The sequence below is a fragment of the Anabrus simplex genome, chromosome 1, assembly GCF_040414725.1.
Source record: "Anabrus simplex isolate iqAnaSimp1 chromosome 1, ASM4041472v1, whole genome shotgun sequence".
Classification (NCBI taxonomy): domain Eukaryota; kingdom Metazoa; phylum Arthropoda; class Insecta; order Orthoptera; family Tettigoniidae; genus Anabrus; species Anabrus simplex.
In genome coordinates, this window is record NC_090265.1 from 1,234,666,449 (window position 1) to 1,234,683,966 (window position 17,518).

The 17,518-nt window shown below is 38.4% G+C and overlaps 1 protein-coding gene across 1 annotated transcript in view; it reads right to left on the reverse strand.

Annotated features, from left to right (window-relative positions):
• The window catches only part of Clbn (Nuclear export mediator factor NEMF homolog Clbn), a 140,368-nt gene that overhangs the window by 38,872 nt on the left and 83,978 nt on the right, over positions 1-17,518 (reverse strand). Inside the window, exon 12 of the mRNA XM_067137608.2 lies at positions 16,867-17,012. Coding sequence (XP_066993709.2) covers positions 16,867-17,012 — 146 coding nt within the window. The remainder of the gene's footprint in view (positions 1-16,866; positions 17,013-17,518) is intronic.

A 17,518-nucleotide genomic window follows, 5' to 3' on the forward strand; every position in this document is an offset into this window, starting at 1 on the left:
GAAAAATTTTCTTTTTACAATGGGCTTTACGCTGTACTGATACAGGTAGGTCTTATGGCGACATTGGGATAGGAAAGGGCTAGGAGTGGGAAGGAAGTAACCGTGGCCCTAATTAAGATACAGCCCCAGTATTTGCCTGGTATAAAAACGGGAAACCACACAAAAGCAACCACAGGCTTCCGACAGTGGGGTTCAAACCCACTATGTCGCAAATGCAAGCTGACAGCAATGCGACCCAAACTGCACAGCCACTTGCTTGGTGAAAATTCATTAACATGAACAATGATATCAATGCCAATATTACTGACTGGTTTCAGCAGCACTGAGAATTAATTATTAAAAATTACCATTAACTTTTAACTAACAATGTTAATTTTCTATTTCAACACATCTAGCATTTACTCATTAAAAATAATTATTAACTTTTAACTAATGACATTTTTTTGTGCATCTGAAGTATGAAGAACAACTATTCACGTATCATCTTGACACCCATGGGAGTGCATAGGTGCATTATACTGTTATTTTTCACAGACAGGGGATGGGGTTGGTGCCTGTATCTCAAAAAACAACTAAATATCATTCAACATGGAGGGAACTGCTATGGTAACAGTCACCACATTGCCAATATTAGTAATGATTCATCCACATGTGATGGAAGTGTTGAGATGTGAGCCAGTCAGCTGCTGTGCAAATTGTATTCACTACGCTTAATGCTTTATTATTTCTTAATTCTTTCTTGAGTTGTCCATATTTGCCAGTCTACTAGTAGTACTGGATTAAATATTTTATTTGTGGTAGTATCTAATAAAGTTTTAATTGAAAGCTGTATTCTTCTTCTACTGCTGTTTCTCCCCACACATGTGGGGTTGTGGCTGCAAACTGTGTTGCACACATGGATTTCGTCCTGTTTTACAGCCGGATGTCCCTCCTGACACTAACCCTATGTGGAGGGATGTAATCAAGAGTTTCTGTGGTGGATGGTAGTGAGGTGTGTTGTCAGAATATGAAGACAAACACAAACAGCCAGTCCCCGAGTAAAAAAACTAAATCAGACGCGATTAAAATCCCCAATCCAGTCAGGAATTGAACCCAGGACCCTATCACCATTCAGCCAAAAAGTTGATTATTATTATTATTATTATTATTATTGCCTTCTGATGGATATGTTATATCGTAATCTTCCGAGATGTCAGAATTTTGTCCTGCAGGAGTTCTTTTAAGTGCTGGTACGTCAGCACACAGAAGGCTGACATATTTGAGCACTTTCAAATACCACCAGACTGAGTCAGGACGTTGTCTACATTATACACTCACAAAGCCGTGAAATGCAGGTCTTTTCAAGCCAAAAAAGCGGGCACAGTTATTCCGTCTTTCTTCCGTTAGGTGGCAGGTTTTAGATCTGTCCTTGCCGAGAATTAACATTGTGAAGATAGCTTTTCGAAGCATTAGTATGTCTTTTCTGTCTTCTAAAATGTAAAGATCCAGTATTAATTCCTTCAGTTACCTTAGGATCTCTGTGAAAACACAATACACATAAGGAAGAGAGCAGCAGCAGCAGCTATTAGAGCAATACATTAAATTAGAGACCTCCACAAACTCGCTATAACAGCAACACAAAAACTATTTCACGCTGCAATCAGCCCTACTGCTACCTATGTTCTCGAAATTATTTGGAAAAAAAAATATTTACCCAATTTAAGAACTTAAAAGAAAACAAAGTCAAGATTCCTAAAGCGAATATTAAGCGTATCTATGAACACGTAATCGAGATTAGTGTACGAGCTCTGTACAGAACTGTTCTTTATAGAGGATTAAGAACATGAAACAGAACCTATGAATTCTACTATGATAAAACAAAAAGGGGCTGAAGCAAATTAAGAAGTACGACATTCAGTCATTTATGAAGGAAAGGTGGATTTAGACATGATGGATGTGAGATCATGCTTGTACCATGGAAACAACATTTAAGATTGGCATAATGAAAGCACTGGATACAAGTAATGCAGGAAAGAAGACATTCAAGATATCACATGCCATCAAGCAGCAACATGCAGAGGTAGAGATGCAGGAAATTAACTCCGATTTTCTACCCTACGCTGTTTTATAAATCCTTGACATCACGAGAAGGCATGTTGTTCATGTATCAGCTAGAAATAATTTTATTTTCTTATATAACATGTCTAATGTAAATAATCCATTACTTGTCTTTTTCAGAATGTCCAGTCTCAATAGAACTGACGTCATTGGCTATGATAGGTAGATACTTGATTGAATTGCCGGGGACAACGCACAGTGCTCATTCTGTCTAGAGCAAATTTTGGCAGTCAATATCAACAGTCCTTTAATGTGCCTAAAATAGTCTCAAGATCGAGGTACATTGTGTTACCCATCGAAAAAGCTCATTTTCTTCTTTTTTGTCCCTCCAAGAAGCAAGCAATCCTTGTCCCTCCTGAAAGTCATTTTGCCTTGTTTGAGAATTGCCTGATGTTCCTTTAGATCTTTCGGTACACCTTTATTTGACTGTATTGTTCCACATACAGCAGTATTCTGTTCCCATAATTGTTTCATGAGTCCAACACTGTTGTAATAATTTTCTATATATACTGTGTACCCCTGACCAAGAAAGTTCCTCGTCGCCAGATGTTTCATTCCAGACTTGTGTCTATGTCATACACCTGTCAATGTCATATGTTATGTACACACGTTATGTGAACCGCTTAGACTGATTCTGATGGTTCGGTCAGCTCCTGCTTCGAACGCTAGCCTTGTACCACGTCCAGGGATCCATCTGGTGGCGAATGAACGTACCATTTCCACTTCTATTATAACGTCTAAATTTTAAAGAGTCATTGGACAGTCAAGATTTCTTCTGAGGACGCAGAGCACAGTTCTCTGCGAAACTTAAAGAATTTCACCTTATTTTCTTGACACGGCATAAGCCCGAAAGCCTATACAGTATCAAATCTAAAATGTAAGTTAACAGAATGAGTTGAATGAAGTAAGGTGATTCAGGACACAGCAGAGTAGGAAATGAAGTCCTCAAGGATTCAGATGAATACGACTTGGGTAGCAGAATAACCAATGATAACGGAGTGAAGGAGAACATAAACATACTATAATTAGCCCAAGCAAGGAAGGCTTTCCTTCATAACAGGTTTTTTTTTCCTTTCTAGGGGGTTAACGTCATACTAACACAATAAGGTTTTCAGTGATCGGCTAGGATTGGGAAGGTAGGATCCATAGCCTCAATTAAGGTAGCCTACAGTCCCAGCATTTTCCAGGTGTAAAAATGGAAACCATGAAAAATCATCTTTAAGGCTGCCAACATGGGATTCGAACCCACCATCTCCCAAATGCAAATTTACACCCACACGACCCTAACCGCATGGCCAACCCATTCGGTAAAATAAATCGAAAAATTCCAATATAAATGTAAATCTAAAAACAGATATATACATACAGTGTTACAAAGAACACTGAAAATGGGAAATGCAGATCAGATAACAAATGAATAGATACCAAATAAAGTTGGTGAGATAATGATTTAATGAAATTTTACCAGAAAAAGAATAGTTTAAGAAGGCAACTTGAGGATCTGTTTAATTGAATAATTGGTTATGGAGAAAATAAGGAAGGAAGGAAGGAAGGAAGGAAGGAAGGAAGGAACGAAGTCAATCTATATATATATAAAATAACTTGTCCTGACTGACTGATTCATCATCGCCGAGCCAAAACTACTGGACATAAAGAGATGAAATTTTGGGGATATATTCATATTAAGACGTAGGTGCTCGCTAAGAGAGGATTTTGGGATATTCCTTCGCTAAGGGTGTGAAAACGGGGGTGAAATTTTAAAATGAGTTGCTCTATATCTCAAAACTTTAAAAGTTTACAGATGTAAAAATTGGTATTTAGAATCGTCTTTAAAAATAAGGAAACACGTATTTTTTTGTTTTCAGAAAATCCCAATAGGAGGGGTGAAAAAGGGTGAAAATGGGGAAAATGGGTTGAATGCCTTTAATCAGGATACCGGTACCTATATCTCAGAAACTGAAGATATTACAGACCTGAAAATTGGTACGTTTGATCTCTTTTAAAAATAAAGAAACACGTATTTTTTTGTTTTTGTAAAATCCAATTAATGGGAGGGTGAAAAGGGGGTGAATTTTTAAAATGAGTGAATCTATATCTCCAAACTTTTAAAGTTTGCAGCTGTAAAAATTGGTATTTAGAATCTTCATTAAAAATAAAGGAACACGTAATTTTTTGTTTTCGGAAAATCGCAATAGGAGGAGTGAAAAGGGGCTAAAAAGTGGTTGAATGCCTTTAATGAGGGTACTTATATATCAGAAACTGAAGATATTACAGACCTGAAAATTGGTGTTTGGGATCTCCGTTAAAAATAAAGAAGCACGTATTTTTTGTTTCTGGAAAATCCAATTTAGGGGGGGGGGGGTGAAAAGGGAGTAATATTCTAAAATGAGTGTATCTATCTCAAAATTTTTAAAGGTTATATATGTGAAAATTGGTATTTAGAATCTCCTTTAAAAATAAATAAACACACGCATTTTTTCGTTTTTGGAAAATCCAAATATTGGGGGGTAAAAAGGGGGGAGGGTAAATTTTTTAAAATGAGTGTGTATACATCTTAAAACTTTAAAATTTACAGATGTAAAAATTGGTAGTTAGAATCTCCTCTAAAAATAAAGGAAAACGTATTTTTTTGTTTCCTGTAAATCCCAATAGGAGGGGTGTAAAAGGGTGAAAAATGGGTTGAATGCCTTTAATGAGGATACATATATCTCAGAAACGAAAGATATTACAGAACTGAAAATTTGTATATGGGATCTCCTTTAAAAATAAAGAAACACGTATTTTTTAGTTTTGGAAAATCCAATTAATGGCGGTTAAACAGGAGTGACAAATTTTGAAAGACTATATCTACAGAATATCTTGGAAACGTAAAATGTTACAGACGTAAAAAGTGGGTGTTTGTAATCTCCTATAAATCTAAAGAAACATAGGTGATTTGTGTTTGAAAACTCCACTTAAGGGGAACTCAAAAGGGGTGAAATTTTAAAATGAGAATTTTTACAGTTTATCTCAAAAAACTTAACATGTTACAGAAGTGAAAAATGGTTTTTTATCTCTATTAAACATAAAGAAACGTGTATTTTTAGCTTTCGGAAATACCACTTGGGTGGAGGGGGGGGTAAAAGTGACTGAAAATGGTGCTGAATTCTTTTAATTAGGCTACTGATATCTCAAAAATGAAGATGTTACAGACGTGAAATTTGATATTTGCAATCTGCTTTAAAAATAAAGAAACACGTATTCTCGGAAAATCCAATGAAAGGGGCGGGGGGGGTGAAAGAATTCAAAAAATTAATTGAATTAATTGAATGAGAATACATACTTCTAATAAAAACTAAAGTTGTTACAGACGTGAAAATTCGTATTTGGATCTCCTTTAAAAACAAAGAAAAACGCGTTTTGGGGGGAAACCATCTTGGAGGGCGAGAGTGTAAAGGAGTTGAATTCCTTTCATGAGGACACATAAATCAAAAACTGAAGAAGTTAGAGTCGTGAAAATTGGTATTTAGAAGATCCTTTACTATTAAAGAAACAAGTATTTTTTGCGGGAAAATTTACTTAGGGGGGGGGGGGGGGGGGAGTAGTGTGAAATGAAGTGAAAAAAGTAAATTATTTTTATGGGGATACTTATATCTCTAAACTGAAAGTAATAGACGTGAACATTGGTGTTTGAAATCTTCTTTAAGCATAAGAAACAAGCCTTCTTTAATTTTTTTTTTTTGGGGGGGGGGGGTGCTGGTAAATAAACTTAATGGCGGTGGGGTGTAGAAGGAGGTGAGACCAATTGATTTTCCTGTTCTTAATGTACTTATAACGATCCTCGGCAGCGCGCCGGCCTCTCACAGCTGGGTTCCGTGGTTCAAATCCCGTTCACTCCATGTGACATTCGTGCTGGACGAAACGGAGGCGGGACAGGTTTTTCTCCGTATACTCCAGTTTTCCTGTCATCATCCATTCCAGCAACACATAATAATAATAATAATAATAATAATAATAATAATAATAATAATAATAATAATAATAATAATAATAATAATAATAATGTTCCGGACCGTCGTCAAATGTGCGGACCGCGCTGGAAACGTCTCCTGGACGGGTAATGACTAAGAATGCAGTCCGGCCGCGGGTTCAGTGCCTTCTAGGCACCCAATATGACACCACGCCGGATCTCCTGAAGGATTTTATCCATATTAGAAATGATTATAGGAAAAGATGGCAAAGATTTACATACCCAACTGACCGGGAGGAATACCTGAGCCTAGCCCGGAAAGTACGAAATCGATTGCTGGAAAAGAAGATTGAAAAATGGGAGGAAACATGCCGTAATCTAATAGAAAACGAGTCAGATCGGGAATTTTGGTGGGTTCTCGCAGATAACGAGTCAGACCGCGAATTTCGGCGGATTATATGTCTAAAACAATAAGCATTCAATTATAAATTTCAGTATAATACCGTAGCGAAGCACGGGTATCTTGCTAGTCTGTATCATATGGAAAACTACTGTAAATGCTGTAATGGAAAAGAAATAAGAAAATATCACAATATAAACTATGGAAAGGAAGCTAGGAAAGGGGATAAGAGCACTCATAAAGGATGAGTAGACAGAGTAAGTAGAGGGAGTATCAAAAAGGAGAGATAAGGATAAAAACAAAACAGCACAAGCAAAACTGGCTACCATTTTCATTATTTTACAAGGATTTTTCCTTGCTCAACGACAAGCTCATACCTGCTTCCCAGGTTCACTATGAGGATGAGTTTCCATTATTATTATTGGGACATAGGGAACTTAATTGAGAGATCTTCATGGGAAATTACAGGATAAGGAAAAAGGTGGGTAATCACAAGGAAACAAGAGACACACAAAGACAGTTTAAGGGTTGTAGAAGGCAAGGAGGTAGGAAGGGTGTTGCAAATTAAAGTTAGCTACGGACAGTCAATCAAATCCTGGGAACTAGTTGTTCATTTCTGACGACTTCTATAGTTTGTGCATTTTACGTTTTGACTCGACATGTGAGTGCTGCAAACTGGTGGAGAAAATGCAAATTAACAATTGGCTAATCACAGACAGCCATTCGCGTGTGCAGTGGACTTTCTCTACCCAGTGTTGCCTGGCTGCTGTTTAGTCACCATGTACAACCGGCTCTGTTTATTGTCCTTTGTTCTTTTGGCTGTCTTTGTGCTTTTATTTCACAGTGTTTGTATTACAGAACAGTGATAACATAGCGTGTGTAGTACTGTTTACTGTAATGTAATATATATTAGTGCTCAATTTAAATACCGTATTTCACGGCATAATCGTCGCACTTTTTATACCAAAATTTTCGAAAAAAATTGTAGGGTGCGACCATTATACGATGAATATTTAATACCAGTATTTGTATTACTCAAAAAATGTATTTATAACTAAATTGTATTTGATACAAATTTAAGATGCACGTAATACTCGCGTTTATACATCAAAATAATTAAAATAGTCTAAAACAAAATTCATAATTTTTCGCAACAATTCGGCGAACGTTTTTCCAACCTGAAAATAAAAATGAACGTATTAAGTTAATTTGTCATTAATTTGAGTATTAAAGTTAAAATATTACACTTGCAAAAAATTATCGCTTTGTTGTGAAATGCGGACTTACAGGTACGCAATTTATTCCAAATCTTCGGTGTCGCTATCGCAGGTTTCGCTATCTGATGCGCCGTCCTCGCCTCTGTTAATACCAGTATCAGATTCTTCGTCTCCCTGCCACACTGCGTCATCTTCGGAACCGTCTAGTGCATTCGAAATCCCAGTCCTTTTGAAGCTCTTGGAGACTAGTTCAGGTGGTATAAGATCCCACGAGCATAACAAGTCCAAGGGTGGACGCCTGATATTTCCGGCGGGCGTCAAATTGCTGATCGCCGCTCATCATCCACTCGTTGTAAAATCGATGTAAGTGGTCTTTAAAGGGTTTATTAACACATACGTCTAGTGGCTGCAAAGCAGATGTTAGGCCACCAGGAATGACTATCTGTCGTGTCTTATTTGTAGTGAGAATTTGCTTCACTTCGTTCACGAGGTGACCTCGGAAACTATTTAAAACAAGCAGAGCTGGTTGTTTTAGTAGTGCACCAGGTCTTCTATTCCACACAGTTTTAACCCAGTCCAGCATGAGTTCTACGTCCATCCAACCCTTTGGTTGCACTCGTACATGAATTCCACGGGGAAACTGTATATTCTTAGGCATCGTTTTCCTCTTGAAAATGATGTAAGGAGGCAACTTTCTCCCGTCAGCTGTAATGGCTAGCATTGCCGTGCATCACAACTTCTCACTACCGCTGGTTTTCATTAATACACTCCGTGATCCTTTTAGCGCAATAGTGCGAGGCATATCAAAAAAAAAAAGATTGTAGTCTGATCGGCATTACAGATTTGAGAAAGCAAGTACGAAGTTTCCTTGCGCAAACGTATGACAAATCGGTGAAAATTTACAATCTTGTCCGTGTAATCAGCAGGCAACTTTTGGCTTAGTGTTGTTCTCCTTCGCACTGACAGATTGTGTCGTCGCATGAACCCCTTAATCCACCCACGAGTCGCCTTAAACTGAGTTACCGGTATGTTGTGTTTGCGCGCTACCTCCTGTCCCTTAATTTGTAACATTTCATATGATACACTGCAGCCATTGTTACGTATTTCACTGACGTACCTAAACACTTCTTCGTCAATTATAGGAAACTTCCCTGTTTTAGGACCTCTAAACGCGCGTCCAGAAGGGTTTGTGCTTTTTAGCTTGTTTTTTACTTTCCGCCAGTCACGCACCAACTTTTCACTCAGAAAATTTTCTTTCTGCAGCTCTGTTCCCGTGCTGTTCAGCGAAGGCAATTACGCTTAGCTTGAAGCCCGCAGAATACTTTCTATATTTACCCATAATCGCTTATAAATGCTTCACACGTTAATGTTTTGCGACATAAATGACTTTCCGTAATTGTTCACTATTAAAACAAATTATTTCTGCAAACACCCAAAACACAAATTAAAAACTTAAATTCTCACGCACACATGTCTACAGTAATCACGTAAATCTGAAACAAATAAATGCATCTGTGATCTGTCCATTCCAGAGCAGCCAATACTGTTAGGCAGCAAGGAAGCATGCAACAATTTATCAGTTTAGCTCGTTGGTTGCGACGTTGCGACACACTACTGCGCTTGCGCAAAGCTCGCAAACCGGAGCTCTAGCTAGCGCGGTGTAGATCTACTGTATAGTTGACTGTATTCCGAGACGTCAGTAACAAACATTCATTTTTTTCAATTTCTTTTAAACATACGGTAATTAGGTTAATATTTCTTCCCAGTTATTGATGATTTTACATTACATTACTGACGAGTTTATAAAATAAAACTTTAATAGCATTGGATAATAATTATCTTGACTGCTTGGATAAAAGTTTTCATCCCATGCCCGGACACTTATGACGTAGTAGTAAGATAAGAGTCTAGCGATGACAACTGCGACATCGTAAATAATTCGGCTGAATAATTCTGTGGAAATCTGCGTTATCGTCTTGGATTTCACTTCGTGCGCAATAACACAGGAGCCGGCCCCATGGAGCCTTACACGGAGGCCTCGGGTTCAATTCACGGCCGGGTCAGGGAATTTTACCTGTATCTGAGGGCTGGTTCGAGGTCCATTCAACCTACCTAGCCGGTATTTCCTGGCGACGTTGCCGATAAGCGATAACTTACAGCCTTACGTATTTCAAATGGGAACTCATAATATGTAGGTGGTGAATAAATAGTACACTGTCTCGCGAACACGTTGTCAAACTGCCGATAGTCTACCGGTAAGCCATGCGTCGTACATATACCGGTATTATTATTTATACGTTGTGCAACATGTCGCAAACGTGACTGTGTTGCCAAATTGCCCATAAACCATACACGTATTTAAATTGCGCATTCATGTGCAACTTACGTTGCAGTTCCATTTACCTTTTAACCATATTAGTGAACAAAATTTGGACGTGCGACGATTATGTAATTAAAGGTTTAAAGTCCGATTTTTGTATTGAAAATAAAGGATGCGACGATTACGCGGTGGCGACGATTATGCCGTGAAATACGGTATGTAATACGTATCTTTAGATTAGTATTCATTTCATTTTCTTTAGGTTATCTTTAGGGCCCTTCATGTGCAGTTACTTTATCATGTTGATATCCGATGCTAAGAGGGCAATTCCCAAGAAAAGAGACTTTCCGTCGCGGGACTGTTCTAAGGAGCCAATGTCGTGAAATGTGCAATGCGAGGGAATATTTTGAGAGGGAAAAAGATAACGGGACAGCCCTCTTACCTGTTCTCAGAAGTCATGGATCATGTCAGTGTGGAGGACTGGAAGAAAGTTGTTAACCACACCAAAAACGTAATTAATGACTCTTGGGAGAAAGAGGGTATTAGGGAAGGATATGTAGAAAATGTTACCATCTCATTAAACTCCAGTGGGAGTGAGAGTTCGACTGATGATTACTTGGGAAGTAGGGACTCTGATATAAGCGGTGTGTTCCCTTTATAAAGGACTTATTCTGTGCTTGGACTGCGAGGATATTTCAATTTAAGAATTTCATTTTTACATCCGTATTGAACCGAGAATAAAAGATAAGTAAAAATAAAAATCCACCTTTTCAATACTAATATTAAACTAAATAAGTTATAACACAAGTCCAACTCCTCATCCACGTCGTGGGAGACGGGCAACGTCATCAAGTAGGGAATAGCCTGTGGGGGTGAAGTACAGTAGAGACTGTGTGGGCCCCGAGACCGCTACGGTAGCTGTGAAGGCCCTACAGGAATCCTGAAAAAGATGGCGGCTAACGGGGCTCTGGTGAAGTCACGACAGGCCTAGCAAGCTGGTGACGGATATTAACTCACTTTCAAAGAAACAAGAAATGATAAGCTGGATGGATGTAACAGACGACGACTCTGGAGAGGAACAGGATTATGAATTGGCACAATGAATATACAAATACTGACCGGTAAAGTAGAAGAGGTTGTAGACATGATGGAAAGAAGAAAACTGGATGTACTAGGGCTGGCAGAGACTAAGTGGAGGGGTGAGGGTAGGAGAGAGCTGCAGAATGGTTTTTGGTTGTACTGGGTAGGAAATTATGAGGAAAAGCGAAATGGAGTAGAAGTGTTAGAAGAGGAAGTAAAAGGGATAAGTGACAGATTGATAAAAGTCAAAATAACAGTCAAAGGAAAAACCTGGGAAATTGTACAAGTGTATGCTCCATAAGCAGGATCCACACAACAAGATAAAGATGACTTTGAGGAAGAACTGGAGAGACAATTGAATGGACAAAATAACGTGGTAATGGGGGACTTGAATGCCCATGTAGGCATGAAAAGGAAGGGTTATGAGAACGTGCTTGGAGCGGAAGGATGGGGAAACAGGAATAAGGAAGGAGAAAGACTACTGGATTTGTGCAAAAGAAATGGGATGATGGTCAGGAACTCGTGGTTCAAAAAGAGAGAAAGCCATAAGATAACGTGGTATAGCAGTGACTGGTCTAGGAAATCCATTGTAGATTACATGATCTACGACTGGGAAATGAAGAGGAATATTATAGATGTAAGGGTAATACCATCAGAGGCCCTAGATAGTGACCACAGACTACTGGTATTGAAATTGAGAACAATGACGGAAAGGAGGGGAACAGAGAGGCAAAAAAGACGTATCAAAATATGGAAACTGAATGAAAAGGAAACAAGGAAGAATACCAGGTAAAAATAAGACTGAACGTACCAACAGATGATACAAAAACGGGAAAGGAGGTATGGGAAAGGTTCAAGAGGACACTAGTAAAAACTGCAGAGGAAGTTTGTGGGAGAACTAGTGCCAGGAAAAGATGCAAGGAGACCCCATGGTAGAACGACAGAGTCAAAGCAGCAGTTAAGGAGAATAAAGCTTTCGGAGTGTGGTTTCAACAGAGGACAATGGAGACAAGACAAGAATATAAGACGAAAAAGGAAGAAGCTAAGAAGATTGTAACAGAGGAGAAGAAAAAATGGATGGAAAAATGGACAAACATGATGGAAGAGGATAGCAAAGGAAACAAAAAAGTACTGTATGGAATGGTCGAGAGTAAGGGGAAAGGCAAGAGGGAAGATGTTATAATGATAGACAAAAATGGAAATGAAGTGCAGGAAATGGAGAAACTCAAAGGAATGTGGAAGAAGTATTTTGAAAATTTACTAAACCCACAAGGATGCACTGAGGAGGAAAGTAGAAGCAGGGAGGAAGTAAGAAATATGGAAGAAGATGAACATGGACAGAAAGGGAGCTAGCATTGGACAAGATGAAAGGAGGGAAGCCCCAGGTTTAGATGAAGTGAGTATTGAGATGGTGAAGGCAGCAGCAGCAGGAGAGGTAGGGAAACAGTGGTTTTATCGTGTTTTGAAAGTTGTATGGAAGTAAAGGAAGACCCATTTTCAAGAAGGGGAATAGAAAAGAGTTTAAGAACTATAGGAGAGTCACATTGATATGCCACTGTGCAAAGGTGTTTGAGAAGATTCTGGAGAATAGAATCAGAAAGAGGGTGGAAGAAAAGATAAGAGAAAAGCAGTATGGTTTCAGATCAGGAAGGTGCACAGTAGACCTTATATTCGCAGTAAGGCAACTACAAGGGCGTCATTATGAACGGGATAAGGATCTTGTGATGGCCTTCATGGACTTTGAGAAAGCTTATGACGATGTGTGTAGAAACAAGGTATGGGAATCCTTACAGAGAAAAGGTATCGAGGAACAGACCGTAGAAAGAGTGAAGAAGATGTACAATGGGAGTGTCAGTTATGTGAAAATAGGAGGAAAGAGAACAGGCTGGTTTGAGCAAAAAGGTGGATTCAAATAAGGAAGTGCTCTGTCACCTTTGCTCTTCATAGTAATGGACGAGATAATGACAAAAGTGGCAAGGAAAATTGGAGAAGGAAAAATGAAAGTGATGATGTTTGCAGATGACCTGTTAGTCTGGGGAGAAAAGGAAGAGGATATCCAGGAACAGTTAGATGCTTGGGTAGATGAGGTGGAATATGATATTATAATTAGAGGAGAAAATTTGCAATTATTTGAGCTGTGTTTCACAAATGTATTGTAATTTATATTGTGTCATCAGACATAGCAAGCTTTCTGATTGGTGGTTGGTTTAGACAACCGGGAACCCCAGAATTGCAACGGCGTTACCGAAGCTTCCTCAGTAACCCAAGCTCAGAAGAGCGTCACTCTGTTAGAATCACTTGGAGACTGTAGACGTCACTCTGTTAGGATCGTTTGGAGAGTGTGGAAGTGTATTTTGATCGGACTGCTTAGACAGTGCAGGAGTGTTATATCAGTAATAGTATATTTTTTCAAACAAGTGTTTCAGTCGTGTAGCTGGAAGATATAATTGTTCCAGAGAAAGCTGCAAATTAGATTATTGCACAGTATAATTTCAACATAGATGGTGATCATTAGCCGCAGTGTAACAAGTGCAGGAGACACGTGTTATTGTATCACACATTCGTGTCGGTCGTGTTCGTGAGGAACTATCGTAGCATACCGCGTACCGCTATCAAACTGTGTATACCCTTTAAATTGGAGTTATAATTATTGAGGAGTCAGTGTGTTTGGCTGATTTGGTCAATAAGGGTTGATCGGCACGTATTGCTTTGAGCGCTGAAGAGATTTTCATCCCGAGGTTTTGTGTTCCAGTGTAAATAACTTTTCAGGAAGAAGATGGCTTCGCATATGGAAGAAGGAAGTGCATCTCCATGTGTTGAAACTGTGATCGTCATGGTGTAATTTCTTCATACAGCAGGGATGTAAACTGCTACCATGTATCCCGAGAGTTGCCAGAATAAGTTAAGACGCATGTATTTATCATGGCATGTTATATGAATTATGATAAGATACTAGGGCAGTTTAGATAGGGTTTTTATTAAAGTAAGCCTGACGGCATGTGTTTGATTCAATTTAATGGTGTTGTAAATAAGGATATGAGAATAATGCATGTACTTTTCATCTTCATTCTGATTTACGACTAGATAGTTGGGATAATGAGGGATTTGTTAGGATTAGTTGTTTATTCATGCATGCTTAATTTAGTGTAGGATATTCCGATTTTTCTTTATGAATATATGCTAGGGGAATTAGATTGACAAATTCATCTAAATTCAGAGTTAAATACTTACTTGTTTGATTTGTTGTATATATAGCATAGGAAATGCCCCTAGTGTTTTGCATAACTCACATAAGGTCCCACAGCGCCTTAGTTTTTCTTTTCATCGTAACTTTTCTTTTATTGTAACTTTCTTTAACAGTAGTAGTTTGGCGACTCTCGAATTAATTAACTTCATAACCATATCGTTGTGATGCGTAAGTGTGTAACTCCATGTGAAGCGAATTGAATTGAATTAACTACATATCGGTGTATGTGTACACGTATGATCACATATCTCTTGAACCATGGACTAATAAGATGATGATCAGTTTGAAAGTATACAAGTATTCATGTTGTGCTTGATACTTTATTTCCATTTTGTTTCTTATATATTGATGTTGTAATGTCCAGTTTTCTTTTATTTTGAATTTTATGATGCCATTTTAATATTTTGCTTAAATTTATTTAACTTTCAAGTAGAATGATTTGGGGATATTTATAAATAAATCCATCTTACCCCATATGATTGTTTCTCATTCGTGTTATACCTCCATTATCCTGTCATTTACTTATATTTTTGAGTAGAACTTCGACTTTTATCCTGACCCAATCGGCAACCAACCCACTTTCTGCCCAACCCTGAGTTAGTCGGATGTTCATACAGGAATGGAGGCATTGTCCTAAAGGGTATTTACTCCTGGGTACGGTACAGTAATGGACGAGATAATGACAAAAGTGGCAAGGAAAATTGGAGAAGGAAAAATGAAAGCGATGATGTTTGCAGATGACCTGTTAGTCTGGGGAGAAAAGGAAGAGGATATCCAGGAACAGTTAGATGCTTGGGTAGATGAGGTGGAACAATATGGATTGAAATTTAATACCCAGAAGAGTGAGATAGTGATCGCAACTAGAAAGAAGGAGAGACCTAAGGGAGGGATAATGCTTGGAGGGGAACAGCATTAGGAAGGTAGAGAGTTTCAAGTACTTAGGAAGTATCATAGAGGAAAGTGGAAGAAATGATAAGGAAATAATCGAACGTGGAAGACAAGCAGGAGCATTCCTGAAAAGTGTCGGAAGCCTGGTTTGGAGCAAGGATGTCCCTCAGAGAAACAAAACGGTGATATACAGGACGTACTATATACCTATTCTGACGTATGCTGCTAAGACATGGGTAATGAGGCAGAGAGCCGTGAATAGAATACAGGCAAGTGAAATGAAATTTCTGAGCAGCAGGATAGGAGTGACAAGATGGGATAAGATGAGAAATGAGAAGGTTTGAGATATAGAAAAAGAAGAGCCACTACAGAATAGGATAGAGGCATCTAGACTTAGATGGTATGGACACATGAAGAGAATGACAGAGGAAAGGATACAGAGGAGGATGCACAAAATGGAGATAACAGGTAAACGGCCAAGAGGAAGACCAAGAGACAGGTGGATAAAAGGTGCAGAAGAGTGCGTACAGAGAAGAGGAGAGGACTGGGTAAGAGTGACTAGGGAGAAGTGGTGGGAAGACAAGAGGAGATGAAGAGGCTTATGTTCCAAGCAGACTCGGCCAACAGCTGGAAACTGCAGATGAAGATGATGATGAAGTTATAACATTTACTTGGAACTAGTTTCGATGCTGGTGAGCGTCATCTTCAGCCAAATATGAGAACAGGCAAGGATATGGCTATCAGGATAGCAAGAGCTGGTAATGGTGAGTGGAAATTTCAGAAATATTTCATTTATTATTTGTTTATTTATGCTGTATTTTGCATCGTTACCCAAAGTGCATTGTTTTCACATTAGAATTCACTTCTTCATTAACAGCGTGAGTGCTTTTATTTTTTAAATTGTACCTTATTATTCTTGTCATACAAGCACAATTATACTCAATAGTTATATTCATTTGGTTTATGTAACATTTTATTCTCTAAGTCTTTCACTTCTTAACCCATTCACATACCAATTAACTGAATTGGTCACAGGGGCCCTGGGTTCGATTCCCGGCAGGATCAGGAATATTAACCATCACTGGTTAATTTCACTTCCTGCTGGGTGTATGTGTTGTCTTAATCATCATTTCATCCTCATCATGATGTGCAGGTCGCCTATAGGTGTCAAATCAAAAGACCTGCACTTGGCGAGCCGAACATGACCTCGGACACTCTTAGCACTACAAGCCATACGTCATTTCATTTCAGTACTTTTAGAATTTCCAATTACTTTATAGACAGCAATTTTGACTGTCAAAGACAAGCTTATGTACTAGTAACTTAAATCTTCCAGAGAATATATGTTCACTCAAGGTCTAGCCTAATCTTTCAGTATACAATAGATATAAAATGACTTTAGAATGAGTGAAATAACACTAAGTGAGAGAAACAATAAAGTCAAACTGAGCAAAATAAATAGTACGATGAACACTACATAAATTACTATAAAATATCTTAGCATTGGTTTCTGATGAGTGTATCTTCTAAACAATCCATGTGGGATCTGACACAAGAGGATGACAGGAAGTCAAACAGTTAATTACTACATAGAAGAGTTGTACTCAGTGCGAATGCAGACATTAGAGAAAACATGGAACATAACGAGGTTCAAGAATATGCTCATACCATTGTCTCCTTCTATTTCTTCATCACTTCCCATGAGTTCAATCTCTTGGTCTTGTTCAGATTCAAGAGACATTTCTTCAGTAGTTGCAGCAATGGAAGAGACATCATCCTCATCCGCTCCACGCACTCTACGTTCATCTTTATGTCTAAGGGAAAAAAAAAGTTAAATCACTTGCAATTTCCTTCAAAGAAAATTTTGCTGGCCTGCAGATTATTTTCAACATTAACATATTCATAATCTGAAATTCTAGGCTGAAAAGTAGAACCAATACCTGATTTTAAGAAAATAGTTACTGTATCAGCATTTGACAGGTTTTAGGGTGAAGTGGGATGGGGTATGTGTTCAACCGCACCATATCATTTTATGGTACGTTTGCCTGTTCTGAAGATATCGCGTTCCTAGTGATCTATTGTATTAATTGTGAACTGTTACTCTCTCCCATCATATGTTATTTCTATTACGTAAACTTTTCTCTATTCTGGTAGATGGCATCTCATGCATCAGCATATGTCAGAGCATTTCCTTTCTGCCCTGTCTTGTTGGGTTATCTTTCTGGTTGGTTGGGTAGAGAGTTTTAGATGTGAGAATATGGAAGCGATGGATTTTCAAGTCGCCTTTATGGCGTATATAGGGTATTTTACCAATTCAAGA